The 19017-nt window shown below is 41.9% G+C and overlaps 1 protein-coding gene across 1 annotated transcript in view; it reads right to left on the bottom strand.

Annotated features, from left to right (window-relative positions):
• Window positions 1-19017, bottom strand: part of LOC142570268 (uncharacterized) — a 140097-nt gene that overhangs the window by 21988 nt on the left and 99092 nt on the right. The window contains exons 5-9 of the mRNA XM_075678666.1: window positions 13196-13378; window positions 11244-11489; window positions 9164-9211; window positions 6234-6299; window positions 1361-1456 (exon numbers count right to left, since the gene is read on the bottom strand). Of these exons, the coding sequence (XP_075534781.1) occupies window positions 1361-1456; window positions 6234-6299; window positions 9164-9211; window positions 11244-11489; window positions 13196-13378 (639 nt within the window). The remainder of the gene's footprint in view (window positions 1-1360; window positions 1457-6233; window positions 6300-9163; window positions 9212-11243; window positions 11490-13195; window positions 13379-19017) is intronic.

Raw genomic sequence — 19017 nt, 5'->3', positions numbered from 1 at the left:
CGCACGCACACAAACATATATATATTAAGAATTGCTGTAAGCTTCATGGATGTATACGTTAGTGAAACATTTCGCAGTGTCTTTCAAATTAATTAAAATTTGTACATGTCAAACAAATCATATTTCCACCAACATGTGCCTAGAGGAGCCTTAAAAAAAACTGTATTGCTAAGATGTGTTAACTAAAATAAAGAAGGTGAAATTCGCCCACAAATGTTTAATGGAAGATGTTTCAACACAACAAAAGCATGTCATGATTTAACAAACTTCATAATGCGCTGATACTGCTGCGATTTATTCCACTGAGACATAACCCATATGCTCCTACACAAACTCTGTGCTAGCTACACTGGAAACTACTTGCCTTTAAAAGATAGCACAATGCAGCAAGGTTGCAGTGACAATCCTGGTTTGGTTTGGATGTTTCACAGCTAATAATTAAAAGAGTGGCACAAGGAAGGGCAAGGACATATAGTTACAAAGGCACAGTTGAAGATGCAAACGTTTGGAAACTACGAACAATTCTATCTTCAGACAAAGGTGGAATGCATGCAAAAACTGGAAAAGTAAACAGCTGTTTAAGGAGAACAAGGTGTAAGGAAACAAAATAAGTTCTTAAAGTTCATCAATGAACTGGGTAGCTTATGCACACTAGCAATGACAAAAGTAGAAGGACAATCTAGCTACAGCAAAGAATACAGCACATCTGCATAAAAGCTCAAACCACAAGATGGATGAAAACTAAACATGGGGATATGAATATCACTTCAAAACAATGTCTATACAATAATATGTAAATTCGATGGAGATCAGAAGACAGTCTAGTACAGCAATAGTTCCTTTGATAAATACACTCTCAAACTAGGACAAATTGAGATCTCTTTGTCTGACCATATCCTGTGACCTAGGAAACTGCAGCTTCAAGATCAGATCCAGGGCTCTCAACCATGAATTTATAAGTATTCTGTAAGGTGGGCCTGATGGTTGCACTGACTGAACAGGACACTAGCAATCTGCGCCTGAATGAATTCGTTGCGCGAAGTGCGCTGGTGGCATGTGACACATCAATGCACAATTGCCAGGCTGCACTAGAAGTAAGCCGGACTGGAAGGCACAAGAGGCATGGACCATATATGTGACATGACACCTGCCCACATTTGCAAAACACGGAATGATGACTGGCCTAAAAATATATGCGACACCCTCATGCCTATCATTTGTTGCTGCTCAAGAGAACACCTAAATGAAAAAATAGCACTTTGGCCACAAGAAGCCACAAGAGGCTTTGGCCATATTGTGAGCAAGCACACTGCAGCTGATTATCATGCATGAGAAAATTGAAATAAATCTGATTACTTGCCACAATGTTAGGCCTAAACACCTCATAGACAGTCTGTTGGGTGTCAAACAAGTCTTGTGCAAGCAGATGTGGTAATGATGACTCAGGGCAGCAACACTGTGACAGAAGCATAGCAACCACATCATTTAAAGTGGTCCTGATATTAACCTTCTAAATTTATTTATTTTTTTAAAGGAGAGGAAGGAGGGGAGGGGAAAGGGACGGAGCAATGTTTTGGATTAATGTTTATGTCTATAATTTATTGCTTGTTTCATCCTGTGGTTTTGGCTTCCATGCACATGTGCTGCTTTCATTATGGGTCAGCCTTCTGCTTTTGTTGCTGCTTGCGTACACTAGTAGCCAATTTCAGTGGTGGCACACAAGCACCTCATCACCTTCTATTCATTATTTCATTGTTTCATTCTTGATTTGTTTTTCTTTATGCTGTTGAAGCTGCAGCATATTTACTATATTCGAACCTGGTCTGAAAATTAAAGTGCAGCTACCTAGCGCTCGTGTGTACATTTCTGACTGTGCGTTTGTACCTGTGTCCATGCTCTTCTTTAAGCCTTGTTTGTAATTATGAACAGCAACATTGCACAGACTGACTCCACTATGCTCAGGAGCACCATTCTTACATTCCATTACAAAGAGAAATAGCAGACAACGAAGCTTGTTTAGGATGTAGACCCAAAAGTTAGCTGCAGCATTCCCAGGCTTTGCCTAATTAAGCCAAGCAGCTGCAGCCTAGCAGAATGGGTAACCGAAGGTTTGTCCTTTTGCCTAATTATTTAAAGGCTAAAGGCTATAGCATGCGTCTTTGAGCAAGACAACTGCCTGTCGAGTACCTGCCTGTGGATTTGTCCTCTCATCAACCCAAACTATTCTTGCCACAAGGGCCACGCAAAGGACGCCCTACATAGCCATTTTCAGGGAAATGAATGCATTCAAAGTGTAGCACAAGAAGACAATACAAGTAGTAGAGAAGTAAATGTGGTGAAAGACTGCCACGAGGACAAAGACAGTTCTATAATATAACCAGCCCATGCACATACTTTTTCCTCACACTTGGCTATTTATTTAGCAACTTTTAGCCACTCATGATTCTGTATAAAATACTCGCCTGTTAACATGGCACGGGCAATGTGCACGATAAATGTGTATGATTGCCACCATTTAAACCTATGCCAATAAAAAGTGTGCATGAAAGCAACCTCCTGCTGACTGATAAGAAAGGGGTGCAACCCAACTATGCTAAAGGTTGTCAAGAATATGAACATGCATTAGTGTTTGACTGCAAAATTTGACCTCAAGTAGTTCTTATGTTTACACAACAAGCGTCTCAAACAAGATTTAACTTGATGTACTAGTTTTACATAAGTGAGCTGTATGCCCCACAGCAAAGTGCACTGTCTGTCCATTTGCCTCGTGAACAGGAAGCTCAATGCAGGCTCCATGACATCTACACTGATTTTAGCTTTTATCTGCACACAGTAATTAACAGGTATTAATAAGTTTGCCTTCTTGTGCCTTCATGTATGCGCTGCATGAACGCAGCAGCCAGTGCTTCCTTGGCAGGTGTCCAGCATGCATGCTTCCCGATATTACAAGATGCGCACGAAATGAAGCAGGGCTACATCCTATTTCATTGCTAAGCCATTTCTGAACTGTTAAGGGGCAGTTCAGATAAGTTCAAGACATTTCGGTTATTAGCCAATATGTGACGCAGGCACAGCAATGGTTTGCTATCAGTGGAAAAGATAATCTATGATCAAAAATAATGTTTCTGAATTTAAAGGGGCCCTAAAAGAATAATCAATTAAGCTGTAGTTATAAATTACAGTTTTGCAATAGCAAAACGGCCACTCTTTTTATGTTACTAGGCTTGATAAGCCAGAACAGATGCAAAAACAAAATGATGGGTGGCCACACCGTCCACTAGCTTGCTGCAAGCTCATGAGTTTTTGACAGTGCCTGCTTCCGTCTATCAAATTTTTTATCGGCAAGGAAGTACTATATTGCATTTTACAGGAATTATAGATAGGAACCATTTTACAACTCAGCTTTATTTTTAGGGAGGGGGGTCTTTTTAACACTAAAAACAGCCAAAGTGCCAAAAATACTTTCAGATGATGTCATGCTGATGTTCAGACACTGAAATTTCGGCACAAAATTCAAAAAAGGGAGGGAGCTTATTCACCTTCAGTTTTATTTTTTGGTAGCAACCTTCTTCAGCTGAATTGATGAAATTACGGGTTTGAAAGAATGCTTCACTAGTCTAAAGTGATTTAGTGTTATGCACTGGTGTCACTTTAAGTGTTCTAGTGATTTCTGACCACCAAATCAGAGGCAGAGAACATACAGAATGGTAGAATGCAACATACATGGAAGAAATATGAATGTAGAAGCTATACATAGCTTGCTCTGGATTTTCTTATGTGACTGGAAAACCTTGCACAAAGTGTAAATTTCGCACAAAGGAATGCTCATGATTCATCACAGTATTATGTTGTCATTTTCTGTATATTCCGTGCTTCCAAACCAGTAACTTACAAATGAGTTGCTGGTTGCTGATGAGCTCAGTTCAAGTTAGTGCTAGTTGAAGCAGTGAGAACTGAAAGGCCTTTCTCTTCCCTGCTTACCAAAGAGTAAGGTCTGTTGTTATGCATTCATGCTGGCTTGATTCATAGAGCTCTCTTAAAGGCACTGTTAGAAACAATTGCTATTTAATTCTAGAGAACTAGCACAGAATATGAAAAAGAACTAATATAATTATTGAAAATAATATGTGTATTTGATAGTCAGTTCAGCCAACATATTGAACCAAAACTAGGAGACAATAAAAAAAGGAGGACTACAACTGCCACTGACTTACACAGAGCAAGGCATATCTGCGAAACGGCAATACCTGCGTGCACAGCACCCTCACAACAACACAGCCACTCCAACCTGGTTGAACACAACAACCGACACACCGTGTTCAGCTACTTGGCAGACACCTTCGAACTATACGATGGCACATGTTTCTGCTGCCCCAGTGAACAGACTTGTCCAGATATAAGCTTAAGAGCAAGCTTTAGCTCAGCCTCAACTTTGCCACCACCTATTCAAATACATGTAAAATGCAGAAATGCTTTTCCGAGATAACCCCTGGGCCAATTTTAATGAAATTTGCAGCATTTCAGCGAAAAGGTTAAATTCTAGTGACTGTTGGAAGTGGAATTTTTTTTTTATGGCCTGCATTTTTTGAAAAGGATTTTTACATATTTATGTGCTTAAAGAAGTTGGTTTACAAAATCCAATATCACCATTCTGCAAATTGCATCCATCAGAAGATCCAAAGCAGACAAATTCAATATAATTTATATCTTAGGTTAATTTGTTACAATGTTTACGAAGGTTTTGCAAAAGTGCTAGTTACATATTAGCGGTGTATTTGTGAACCATGTTTAATACACCAAGTTTGTCCACTTCAGATGTACTATCACATTCAAGTTAGAGAATTGTGATATCGTTTTTCATTGCTGAATTACAGAGTTGTAAACTTGATAGTTTCATTATCTCAAAATTTGCGATTTAGGACAATTTTTATTGAAAAATCACCAGCCTAAATAAAGAATCCACTTCCAACAGTCACTAGATTTTAACTTTTTCTTTTAAATGCAACAAACCTCATCAAATTTGGTGCACTTGTTGCCAAGAAAGCGATTTCTATTTTCCCATGTATTTAGATAGGAGCCCCCGAGCTAAAGCTTCCTCTTAAGTCAGCATCCTTACTATGAGTACGATAGTGCAAGACAAGGACAAGAAAAGGAACCAGACAAGCCCCCATTATGTTTCCATCCTTGCCCTTGTCTTGTTTTGTGCTACCGTACTAATGATGAATGATCACCAATTAGCTCAGTTGTCATGTCAGCACCCTTAGTGCCAAAAAAAAAAAGGAAATGTAAAATATTATGCCTACCATGGCATTCAACCATTCACATTTTCCAATATTACAAGTTGCTCCTCTCATGCTCAGTGCAAGTGTCATTCGCAGGACCAGCAGAAGCATGCCCCTGTCAATGTGCAAGTTACTGCAAGGTGTTCACCACGCAGATGGTTCGCGTGCGGTTGCATCCAAAACCAAAGAGGGCGACTGAGGGAATGCAGTAGCAGCACACAATTTTGAAAATGCACACTACTCAGTATGACAGGAAAACAGCCTACATCTTTGCAATGCAAGTCAAGCGTGAATTGCTAGTTAGCACAGACTTTCGTAAACGATACACCTCTCTCAACAAGTGATTTGGATTAAGAGCTGCTAACACGGAATGGGAGCTGAGCAAGATCTAAGCACCTGTTTTTCATGATGGGCTCCGATTTAACTACAAGCATGTGTAACTTAGGCAGATCTGCTGCTAATGCTTTGAGGTTGCCACAAAGCCTGCCTCAAGGTTTCCCAAAGCCTTGCTGCACTTTACCGCATCACAGCTGATGGCTCTGAACGTAAAGCTACAGCATCAAATATTGTCATTTAGTGTAGCTGCTTGATTTAAAGAAGCAAAACATGACGCCGCTGAAACACTGTTGCCTTCGAGGCCCAGCTGGAAGGACAGTGTGTGCTGGGGAGGAGTCGAGCAGAATGCACCCAAGTGAGAGCAGCCAATGCAGCACACAGACACAATGCAAGTGGTGCCATGGGTTAATCACACACAACCCCAAGCCTGTGCGTGGGTGCATGGGCTGCAGCCGTGCAAGCAGCCCCTGGCACATGGGCCCATGCACGTTCTGCTGTCCCTTGTCGCCCTCTTTGGTCCTCGCAAACACGTCACAAAACCAGCCCTCCACATCATCTCTCTGTAGGAGAGGCCAAGAAAAGACACGCATGCAGAAGCTCTAAGGGGGAGAGTACCAGGACAACTTCATCTGCAGACTCTCGGGGACGCTTCTTGCTCGCGGAAGGATCTCCCAGGCCCGGCTAAATTAGTATGCAGAGGCAGATGGTTTTGTTTTTGGATGGCGGGTAGGCACAGCGCATGGCAGCAAGCAGCAATGCGTTGAAAAGGAACCAAAAATGAGGAAGGAAGGAGTAAAAAAAAAGAAACAAAGAGAGCAATCATTAAAAGGTCGGCCAAAACAGCATTCTTGTTTGTACACGCACCCGCCCGCCGGCAGAGCACCCCTCCCCCTGCTGGCCGAGGTGGCACCCATGCCAGCCCAGGGACACGGCATGCAGGCACCGCATTTGTGCACATCCAATGCCACCTTCCCGCCAACAATGTGTGCCCGTCAAGGTGCACAGAAGCTGGCATCACATGTGTACAAATACGGTACGACACCAAAGAACAGCATCACTCCTACGAATGGCAAGCCTGACAGCCCGTACCGCTGTACAAGCCAGACATTGAGATCTTAGGTAACACTGGCCATTAGGACGGAACAAGGAGGAAAAAGAAGCAAGCATGAGCCTAACCAAAGTGGGCAATCAAAGCAAAACAGAACCTTTAATTTCAAGACGCTGACAAAGTTACCAGCCCAAGATGCTCAAGGTTAGAGAACACTTGCTGGGTGCGCTAGACTGGTAGCAATGTAGTATCATGCTGTGGAACTGCTGCTGTGTCAGTGCAACTAAATGCTCAACTGGTCACAAGGTTGTTTTTTTTTTTTACCTATAATAAGTCAGCACAAAAAGCCAAAGGCATGAAGTGGTTTTTAGGAAGAATGACATATCAATGCTGTGCCTTGTCTTTTGTACTGTTTCACTACTATGATGCCTAAATGAGCTGTTTTGCCCTTGAGGTGTGCTAACAAGACTGGCTTGTGCCCACATCATATCCAGCCAAACATACAGGCCTGGATTTCAACACTAGTAGTCTTGCATAGCATAGAAAATGTTAGCAGAGCTCGCACTATTGAAGTGCCAATATACAGCAGTATAGCTGGTATGAAGGAGAATGACATATCTTTGCCCAAATACTTAAATAACAGAGGTGTATCATTTCTTGATGCAGATAAGGCATACAGCACATTCAGCTTCCTCTGAACTTTCGAGCAATATTTTTGTGCAGCCTGTCATATGCACCCCAACACAATGTCCACCCCAAGCAAGTGTGCGTTTCAAACAACTTTTCACTTCTGTGCTGGAGTCATAAACCAGGAGTCCAGGGGAAGGCTTCAGTGCTACCCAAGGCTGGCTGGGATTTTAGAACAGCAGTTGACAAAACCATGCCAGTGAAAGAAAGCTTTGTCTGCACAAAACATTCAGTGGGTCACAGCACTCAAGTAACAGCAGCCAAGGTGCAAAATAAGAAGTGCAAATGCAACAACAACAAAAACAATAAGGAAGCTGCCACTCAAAGGGCATAAGATGGCCCGTTGCAAAAGCATGCAGCTTGATGCTCCACTAGGCTGGCTTGTGTCTCGCTAATTCTGTGTGCCCCCCCCCGCTTCCAAGGTAAGTGAAAATTTAGCATGCAGTAATAGTATCGCTAGCTGAATTATCTTCAAGTCCTCCAGGCCAACAACTCAACAGTTTCCATGAAACATGAAATAGTGCCAGTAAAATTTGTTATCTGGAATAACAGTACCATTATGTTGCCTACATAAATGTACAAACTATGAAGGGCAATACAACTGTCATAGTTGTCATAAGTACTGGAAGTGCAACCAGGCCCAGGCATACATTCTTGTAGGACGATAATATTCTCTATGCAAATACGGTGAACTAAAGATTTTGTTGCAGAGGGTGATGAGTGTTTACAACTCTCAGCCCACTTGTTGCAATATGTGAGAGAAATTCAAAGTGTTCCTCCTTGCTCCGTCCTTTTCCACAAGGCAGAGTGGCAATCTCAAGAGCTCAGAACTAACACTTCACAGCATTCTTGCTGTGGCAGAAAATGTACTGCCTTCCACAAATAACCACATACAAACTCGTGGAACCAGGTGCACACTTATGACTGCAGGACTATCAATCACAAATATCTGTTTGGCATGTAACAAATGTGACAGCTACTAATGCGACACCTCAAATGACCCGTAGATCAAATCCAGTACAAAACAGAACTGCACCATTTATCTGTAACACTTTACGTAGTCTGTGCTGTCAGGTGCTGTGTCAGCCTTGTGTCTCCAGCAAGCATTGCAACATCTCACTGGTTCTTACATGCACCATCAGCTAAAAAAAAGTAAAGCAGCAAGTTGTCGAGCACAAGCACAAGTAAAAGCGCGGAAGATTCTGTGCATGCAGTGACACTACTGTTACAACTAGATGAAAAGTTAATGGCACAGAATGTGCTAATGTGCTTGTGTTGTTAGTTACCTTAAAATTAAAGGAAACACAAGAATGTAGTACTAATACATACCCTATTAAAATAAGGAAACAAAAAGGGCCTCGAGCCCAACCGCCACTCGGATGACTAGCATTTATCTTCAAGCCTCAATTTCTGTGCAAAACCCAGCTATGAGGTGCTTGCCTTCACTCTCGTAATAAATGCTACGCACAAACATACAAGTACACACACACATGCATGCACACACTTCTGTATACTTAGTTTCAAGTGCTGGTTTCCCAGGTTTTCATATTACCCTACGAGTACAGTTACGTTTCTGCCATTTCTCATAATAGATCTAATAAAAACATGCCATGACACAGGATGTGAAAAGCTTCCACCACCCCTCTGCTTATGCTGTCAAAATGCGCTGCATGTTTCTCATGCTGTGACCCAACCTCAAGTGGTCATGTGTGTTTTGCAAAGTGAACAGAGAGAGAAAGGCAGCAGTAGGCCACCACACAATTGGCATGCCATCATCAGACAGGGGGGAAAAAAAGGAGGGCTCAAATACCTGAGTGTACATTTGTAATCCGACATCGGTGCTTCCTCCCTCTGTCGCCTGGTGTGACAAACAGGGTTGGTTTGCTTAGTGCCACTGGGCCCGCCAAGCACAAGGCACAGCACTGCCAGGAGGGCAAGGCCCCAAGGCAGCCCCGTACCGCTGTGCCCAACTCTGCGGCACGTGCACACTTTCTAACAGTACGCATGCACGCATGGTCACCACCACAACAAAGCAGCCAAACACAAATCACAGCTTCTGGTGGACATTCCCAGCCCATCCAGCACAAAGAAACATCACAAGCATTTCACACGGGCCTGACACTTTCTTGCCTGCTACGTTGTCCTGGCAAGCTCCTAAAACCGCTTAAACCCAAACTACCAAATGTGACCAAAGAGTGACATGGTACCAAAGATGAGCAAAACAACAACAAGGTGAAAGCAGGAACCTAGCTCGTTTTGCTCATCGTCTTGAATTTCCATCTCCCGCCTTTCCCCTGTTTTCCCTTGATGGTACCAAATAGTGACAATTTCTTGTTAGCTGCTGAGTAATCTTCCAACAGAACAAGGATGAAACCAAAGGTCGCCTGTCACAGAGCATAGCATTAAAGACCCAACCCCTACAACTCCTTAAAATTATACCTCCTTTCAAGGAATTCAAGGCTGTCCCCAATAACTTATTTTTATGACATACTAAGATGCACAAGAGGTCTGGCACTTCAAGGTGGATGCCCAAACCAGGTCACAAAATTAAAATTTCAGCATTACAAGATATTTACCAAAAGTGTGTCACATCCTTAAAGAGGCAAAATTCATAACCACCAAGGCAACTCATGGAAGCAGTTCGGTGCAGGTGACAAGAGGGCCCTCCTGTCTGTCATTCTTTGGATACAAAATTCCAGAAAGAAATTTCAATGAAAACAGCTGGAGGGACCTGCATCTTGCAGGAGGGACCTGAGAATCCGCTTGCAGTGATACCAATGATAGATTTTAGAGAAATTTGGAGGCATGGCACTTTTATTTCTTGGTACAAGTTCCTACAGCTGAACAATATTTTAATTGAAACTGGCAGCAGAGAGTAAAATTGGCAATTTGAATGCATCTCAATACTGCAAATGCATACTTTTCAAAGTTCTGATTTTTGGAGAGTTACCAAAACCATTTCAGCGTAGTAATATAATTGGTAAAGAAATGTTTTCGTGTGGTTCCAAGTCCACTGTAATGATAACTGATTCTCACTCAGTTGCCTTGTTGCAAAGCCTGGCAGAAGTATGTAATAGCAGTACAGTCTGAAACACTGAAGTAGCCTATTTGTTCTTTTTTTTTTTAATGCTCCAATGACAGCTGTTGTTTGACTTCTCAGTCAGTGTCACCAGGTCACAAGATATCTTGGGTCTGTTATAGTCCTGTGCGATGATGCATAGAGTGCGCAAGGAGGCTCGCCAATAAGCCACGCAAGCAAGCTCCTCTGCCTAAGGGCCAATGCAAAGGCAGCGTTTGCCGTGCAATGTGCAAAGACCGTAAGCGTCCTGGCGCAATGACCTTGACAGCAAGCTGGCCAGCAGGCCAAACAAAGCAAGGTGCTGCCCCATCCCTTGCCCAACAGAGAGACAGGAAAATGTCAATGCAGTTGCTGCAAACGGGCCTCCACACAGGAATGACAATTATATTCTCTTTTCCACAAACAATTCACTGCTTTGCAACTTAAACTGCGCCTTTTTTGCTTACTCATATTGACCAGTGGTAAGCAAGGACACACTTCTTAAGCACTAGCACGTCAAAAGAATGACGTTTTAAGCAGAGAAAGGATAAAAGTGATGTGAACATGGCTTCTGCATTACAACATGAATGCTTGAACATAAAAATTTTCTCATTTTATAGATACCCCTTGTCCTTTAAGAAAGAAGGTGCTGCCTTTAAATATTTTACCACACGTTATTGACGCAGACCTTGCGTTTCTACAGCAAACGCTATCTTCGCTGGTTTCTTAAATCTGCTAAGCAAGGGCATCCCGACGATGTCATTCCTGCGACCCCTTGGAAGCTGGGAGGAAGGGTATGGTGCCAGAGACAGAGACAGCCTGCAGTGCCTACCATAGCAGCGGCAGCAGCAGCGGCGGCAGCGCCAGCCCGGCTCTGCGTGGCCTTGAGCTGCGCCTGCAGGTGCGGGGGAGGGTGGAAGTAGCGGCACTGGTCCCGAGAGCAGCGGCCCTTGACGAAGTCCATGCACACGGTGACTGCCCCGTCCCCGCTGTCCACCGCCACGTGTTCGGGCGGGTGCCCAAAGCGGCACTCCGTCTCGGGCCGCTTGCACGTGCCACGCTGGAACTCCCGGCACACCTGCCCCATGGTTGCCGCGAGAGGAGGAGGAGAAAGCTCATTGGGGGCCACCAATGCAAGAGGACATGACGGGTTGCTGCTGCTGCTGCTGCAAGGCGCAGATCTCTTCAGGGTGCACTTTCTTCAACCTGAGCTATGCTAAAGTAGGGGCCAATAAACAAAATGGGACTCCTGTGGGGCCTTTAACTGTGGGTATGCTGGGCTTTACAAACGGCTTGTCTGGCCTTCCAATCTAGCCCATAGGAAAAAGAAAAAAAGATTACTGCCCAAGTTGGGGCTGAATACCTAAGCCAGAGAGCTGCAACTTGTGAACCACAAGGTTTAATCTACACCTTCATAAACTGTATACGCGCAACAGGAATAATGATCACGTCATCTTGTTGGTTTGGCTCACCCTTTAATAGTCCTTATGTAATAAGTATGAATTTTAACGCAGAAGTTATTCTGAATTGGCAGGTTGGATCACTGGAACGAACTGGCTCCAGACTTGCAGATAACTTGTTCATTTCCCCACCTGCCATTGCTTCTGCACTAGCACCTCATCAGAGCTAAAGACTTGTAAAAGCAACGGGATGTGATGCTTGAGTAGTGAGCTAAAAGCGACAGCCCTATTCCTCAGGCATGTTTTTCCCCGGGGACAGTGCTGAAGCACACACAGGAGCACTTGGCATAAGAGCTGGCTACGTCTCCACTCCACAGAAGCAAAAGCAGCGGCAGCAGCAGCGTGCAAAAAAGCCATGCACAACCTTTCTAATTGAGACGAGCACAGTGAATACCAGCAAGTGCACAGTAGCTGACAGAGAGCCTTCTCTACCAGCATCATTTGAAAGTGCCAATGCCACATCTACCACTAGAGCACGAACGGACACCTACATCTGTGTGCACATGGCACCCCACAACCCTCTTTTATCAGCAGCCAAGAACACTGTGAAAGCCAAAGTGGATGAAAGCTATATGTCCCTAAATATTCTTGGTAGTTGCAACAATGGCTGATGTTTGCTCTGATTTTGACTGCATTTTGCTAATGTCAAAGTGTGTGCTGTAAGTTAAAGGCACTGCTGCAGAAAAACAAAGTAGGCAAGCTTTATCCGTTTTCTGCTGTGGTAGAGCATAGCGTCTAGAAGCAATGAGTTGTCCTCAAAGATTTTGGTAAGGGCTCCAAAAACCATGACACAATTCATGCACTAACCACATTGGAAGTATGAACACGCTTGAGCCATCACATTGGCAGACTTTGCATGCTCATATGCAGAATATGATGTCTCTCATTTATTGTAGTGGGACCACAATTTGTTTCCGTAGAGAATTTTGTACAGAATATTTTCGATATCATGTGGTGTTGTTTTTAATTATACCACTGCATCTGTGCAAAGCCACTAAGTTTTTCATCCATCTATCACATTTACCATAACTGATAGATGAACTGCTTGCCAAAGAGTGAAAAGCTAGTGTAGCTTGAATTGTATTATGCTTAGCTTGCATACCTTTGTTAATTTCACAACTGTGCAAGCTACTTTTATTTGTTCACAGGTCGCTACATTTCAGGACAACAGCTCTTTCTTTTAAGGTTACACCAAATGTTAGCAATTGCTGTATATCGCAAACAATTCATCTCATGGCTGCAGAGGACACCCACGATGATCACGCAGTGTGGAATGAAGTAGAGCCACAGCTGAGAATTGGACAGGTCACCCATCACATCTCACCTCAAGTCTATCAGTGCGCGCCACTTTTTGTGGGGACACTAGTGAAGCTGGCACAACGCTTAGAGGGGCCGTCACAGCGTCCGCAGTCATCATGCCAGGCAAAACAGGACTAGGCGTCAAGTAATGTCCAAATGAAGATGCTGTTGCCATCGTTGTCAGTGCAGGCATATATGGGCTGGTAGCCTATAATGAAGAAAAAAACAAAGCAAAGGTTGTGCTGTCAGTTACACATACATCAACCAGTCATGCTTAAAGAATTTGTCAAGTCTGAGCCCTAAAATTACATGGCCAAAACATTGCAACTCAGCCCTTCATTTCACAATTATCCTGTTTGCTAAAGCCACTGCAATAAGCGATGAAGCAAAGCAAAAATGCCAGCCCATCCTTTAATGCAAATGGTTCAGAATATCATCAAAAAAGAAAGAAGAAGAAGAAGAAGAAGAAGAAGAGGAAACCTCTTGGGACATCTTAATATAGCTCTCCACAACATAAAGCAGCAGCTATGTGCAGTGTCAAACAAGACGGTGTCATAGTTTGCTGCACCATCAAAAATATGCAGATCCATTCAATATTAATTATATTCAAAAGAAAGAAACCCAAAAGTCCCATCGTAATGTTGACTTATGAATCCCTTTGTCCTTTCTGTAGACATTGTGCACGTCACATGGAGCACTCATTCAAAAAGCAGTTCCTAGCTACAGAGATGCAGAGCAGCAGGATGGCAATTGATTCCACACTAACAAGGACAATACTGCTTTCCTCACACATCTCTAGATAACAAATACGATCTTTCAGATACAACATATGCATCGAACAACACAAATATATAGCCTAACAAGTAAAGGAAGCAAGGCCTCTCATAGCTTTTTCAAACTAAAATTCTAAAATGCCACCAACGTAAGCCCTTCGTACGTACTGCTCATATTTGCAACACATGTGACAAAAAGATGCAACCTCCTTGTGCTAACAGTGAGACTAATCCACAGATTCTGGTCATCATTTCTTTTCCATGAGTGCCCTATATGCAAATTCATTCAGTATTTGAGCAATACGTGTATCAGCAAATTAGCAAATGTTTTAGAGTCAAATAACTGTGGTAAGCAGTCAGAAAGACAGAATGATGACCTAGCTTCATTAGGCAAGCGTAATGAGAAAGCTTACATATGTTAACAGTTATGCGCACTGCCTCACTAGGTTTAAGCTGTAGACAGCTTATAGCCATCCCTTTCATGTGCTGTCGCGTGAAAAATTTCAAGTAATATCAATGGTACATGCTCTGCTACATTAATCATTACTGAACTTTGCACCAATTTCATTTACAATCTAAGAAGAAAGTTGCATGAACACTGCCATGCAAGAAAGCACTAGTCCACTTACGTGCCTCCACCAAAGAAAAAAGTACTGTTGACAACGTAAGACTGCCTTTTTGCCTCTCTAGAGTACGAGGCATCCTTTATCAGTTTTATAGTGTTATTTTCTTCCTACCGGCAGACCTGCAGCATATACTCCTCCCACACACCCCTTCATGTATGGAAAACATCATACTAATGATGAAAAACATTAGGATAAAGAAGACCTACAGTATACTGGTCACAGATGCAGGTAGTTATTCATAGAATAGTATAATATAATAGATAGAATAATACATAGGAATCATAGATAGTCATACATAGACATAGAATTTGACAAAAGAAATAAAATAGCAGTACAAATGATCAGATATTTTTAGTGCTAGTGGTGGTTTTCTTTTTTTTCCTTTTTCGCTATCTATAACGGTTCTGCACTGAGCCCTATTTTCGAAGTGAACTGCCTTCAAACTGCATTATTAAAAAAAGAATCTTCAACCAGAGGGTACCGCACGATTAAGCACATAAAGAACTAGATCTGAAGCATTAAATAGTAAAAGATAACATGCAAGAATGAAACAATGAGACTCGTGCAGGCAGTTGCAGCAGACTCACAACAACGACTGACAAAAGAGCCAGCAATCAGCTACAACGTCATTATTCTGGTGCAGCTACACTTGACAGCTGCTGGTAGAGAGTTAAATGTCCTAATGTGATAAGTTGTCCATCAGTCATAATTGGCTATAGAAGGTACTGGCCTCTTTCACAATGAAACAAAGACGACTTATTTTGCAACCCTGGAAGGAAAACATATTGCAGCCTAAAATATCAAAACCCACAGCTGCAACACCAGAGAGCAGCCGTGTTTCAATGCCTCTTGGATAAGGCATCTTGTGTAAGCACACTAGTGTATGGTCCATGAAAAATGTCCCTACCTTTGTCCTTGCCGGTAACCAAACGGGTGCAGTGCAGATCCCAAACGAGCAAGACTGCTGAAGGCCAGCACAGATTTGACAAGCAAGCATGGCTCGAGCATTGTGAAGACACACATTTTACTCTGACCATGCAAGCAGATGTTACACAGAACATTAGTGGAAACCACAAGCACTGTATGCTGACCAAGCAAAAAACATGCTTTTCAAAGAAATCAAACATTACCAAAGAAAACAAGTTGCAGGACAGGCAACAGGAGGGGAAGAAAAAAATGGGTCCCTCATATGGTTTTCTTAATAGCTGCCTCCTTTGAGTACTCTCTTGCTATGGCACTGTCCAAACCCTAGACGAAGAGCAAATGTGCGTAGAGTCATAATGAAAGCTGCCATGATAAAAACCTGACATACAGCTTATGCATGAAATCAGTTTTTACCAGGCACAGCTTTGTTCTTCCATGACAGAGGGCAACAACAAACTGCTTAAATGCTCATACAAAGAACCTAACTTCAAGCCAGATTATTACGTGACAGACGTGCAAAAAATACATTTCAGCAAGTCTTGGAAATGATGATGCAAAAAGGTACCATAAGTTAGCTTTGACTGTCTGCTTACTAACTTAAGTTTTTTTTTATGCCACAGGCAAAAATGCCATGGTGTTTCTTTGGCTGTTACCCAACATACTGTACAGGTATTAGTACATTAGTATCCTTATGCAAATACCATTGAAACTCACTGCTTCAACAGTCATACAAAATATACAGTAGAACCTTGTTGATATGTTCCCTTTGTTACATTTTCCTGGCTCCTACAATTTGAAGCACCACTCCTGTTCAGCTTCCATAGGGTCATGTGTGTTAGCTTCCCGTTTGTTACATTTCTCTTCCTAGTAGTTGCATCCAAAAAGTACAATGGTGCACCATCGATGTATCACTGTCCCTCGGCAGTGCCAATGCTAACTGCCCCATGTCATCGCTGAAAATAGACAGTATGCAAAACTTGTTATGCGGTGCAGAAGAAGCGCCACCACCAAGTTCAGGTCATCTATGGTCGTCGATATCATCACTGCTCATGAAATTGAAAGCTAAGAAGAAGTTGATGGAGGCACGAGGGGTTGCCCGGCATGCACGTTTATAAACCTTGTGTGGTTTCACTTCAATATACAAATTTATGCAGAAACTGAAAAGGGGCTGTGAGTGCTTGAAAAGAGGCTGTTATTATCAAAGGTTTGAGACAAGCACCAGATGACACGTACAAGCTTCATTTCGTAAGATCTATTGTTAAGACTGCTCCATCTAATTAATGGATCACTTTAAAAACATTTTATCTAATTGCCAGGTAGCAATAACAAGCTATATCGAGCAGGTTTACAATAATTTGTTGGCTTCCTATTCAACCTCAAGTAAGGTTTTGTGTGAGAGTAGCTTTTTGTCTCATCAGTAGCACAGCCAGTTGCATATATATCAGATTTTCAGTTTTCCTGGACCATGTGTTAGTTTTCCTTGGTTCCCTAAAACAAAACATGTCGACTGTGTTAGTTCTACAGTACATGTCAAATTAATTTCGGTTTTATTACAGCCATTACTCTCTCCACAGTCCTGCAGAAACATAGCTGTATGAACTAATGACCTTTAGTCATTAGTTAGTATGTCAGCCCCAGAATTTTTGCTCGACAAGATCCATAAATGAAAGAAACTAGTGTAGCTTCACTGTAGTAAATGGTAGCTGCATTGGCACTGGGTCACTTAGATCTGGCTGCATTCTTCTCAAGTACCCAGTAACTGTGATTTAAAAATCACATTTCCATTAACTCTACGATGACAATGGTAATGATAATATGAATAATAATGTTTTATTATTCCACTTGTTAAATGTTTTAGCATCATCATGTGCAGAGAGAGATTCTTCAACCTCGATGTGCCGTGCAGCACAATAGGCCCCATCGATGCATTTTCATGGAGCCTTTGCCTGTATAGCATCTTGTGGTGTCTGCTTTGGATAATTATAAGTGGACATCTTTCAGCATCTGTTTAAAAGTCAACAGCACAATAATCACATGTGTGCAAAATTTCTGGCATTCTTACAGTTGATCATGCTAAATAAATGTAACCTTTCATAGATTTCTCAGTTAATGTGCTCTTGTTTCTGTAACACCTTGCATGTGTGAATTCTTTAAACCTAAACATTTCAAAGAGATTAGTCTGATGGGGTAATTAACTGACAGCATGCAAACACCAAACAAAACCTTCACAGTTAAAGTAAACTTTTTACAAATTATGTTACCCAACATACCAAGAAGTTCTATTGGTAAAAAGGGCACTGCTGCAATTGCGGAATCAAAGACTCCCAGCTCTTAAGGCAAGCCCATTCAAAGGGAGTCCTGCAATTGGCATTAGTTTTGAGATCGCTTTCCCCTAAATCTGCCACGACATGCATTCCATTCCACTTGGTTTCGTCCTGCAGTACGTGAAGGGGGCTCCTTGACAAAAAGTTAGACTTCCATTTTTTTAATCAAAATGTCTCATTCATATACTGACACAACAATATATGTAAAGTGGCATATCAGTGTCATTTTTTGTTAAAAGCTCACAAACTCTTTTCTACACAGTCTGAAAACTCTCCAATTCATATTTGTTCATACATATTTAGCATACTGCGTTGAACATAGTGGTAGCACTTTGGAACATATTTAGAACTGCGTGGTCAGTTATAAAAATACGCAATAAGGGCTTGGACATTTTCAAGGACAACATGCTGCAGCAAATTTTTATTTTAATTGTTGTTAGTAAACACTAATACAGAAATACAAGATCATTTGATTATACAGTAAAACCTCATTATAACAAAGTTGAAGGAGGAGCCAGAATTGTTTTTTTTATATCCCATTACTACGTGTACAGCAATATGAATCCCTATGGGGATCTCAAGGGAAATCTCATTAAGTTTGTTATGTCTATTATTTCGTTATAATCCCGTTTCATAAAACAAGGTTTGACAGTATTCTATTGAGCATACTCACCTAACTTATGCAGAACATGAAAGCTGCAGCAGGAAGCCAGTATAGCCCGCATCTTTGCAGCTATAGTTACCTTAATAAGTTACATTGAATTTAGAAGCACTAATCTGGAATCCTATTCCAAGTGCAGCTAAAACCACACCAAATATTTTATCGCTACTAAAACTATGAACCTGTGATATTGCAGATAATGTTATGTTATTTCTCTGCTTCAATTTTATGTTGCATTGTTATTTTGCACCACTAACAAAATTGTATGCACTACATCTGTTTAAAGATCAAGTGCAACAAAATTTTTCATCACATAAGAAGCCTAGCTTCAGATAGTCTAAATATGGAGCAGCATCCATGACAATTGTATGTTTGAAGTACGAGTGGATGTGTTGGGAAAAACTCACAAAAATAAACAGTTTTGGTACCAAAACCAAAAATAATGCCGCCATTACCGCTCGGTGGAAGTGACGCATTACCAAGAATGTGAGACTCCTCGGCATGACTTCAGAGATTATGTGGCACTTGCAGCTACTCAC

This window comes from Dermacentor variabilis, chromosome 2 (assembly GCF_050947875.1).
Source record: "Dermacentor variabilis isolate Ectoservices chromosome 2, ASM5094787v1, whole genome shotgun sequence".
Lineage (NCBI taxonomy): Eukaryota > Metazoa > Arthropoda > Arachnida > Ixodida > Ixodidae > Dermacentor > Dermacentor variabilis.
Note: the sequence above shows the minus strand (reverse complement) of the source record. Positions and strands in the feature narration are given on the sequence as shown.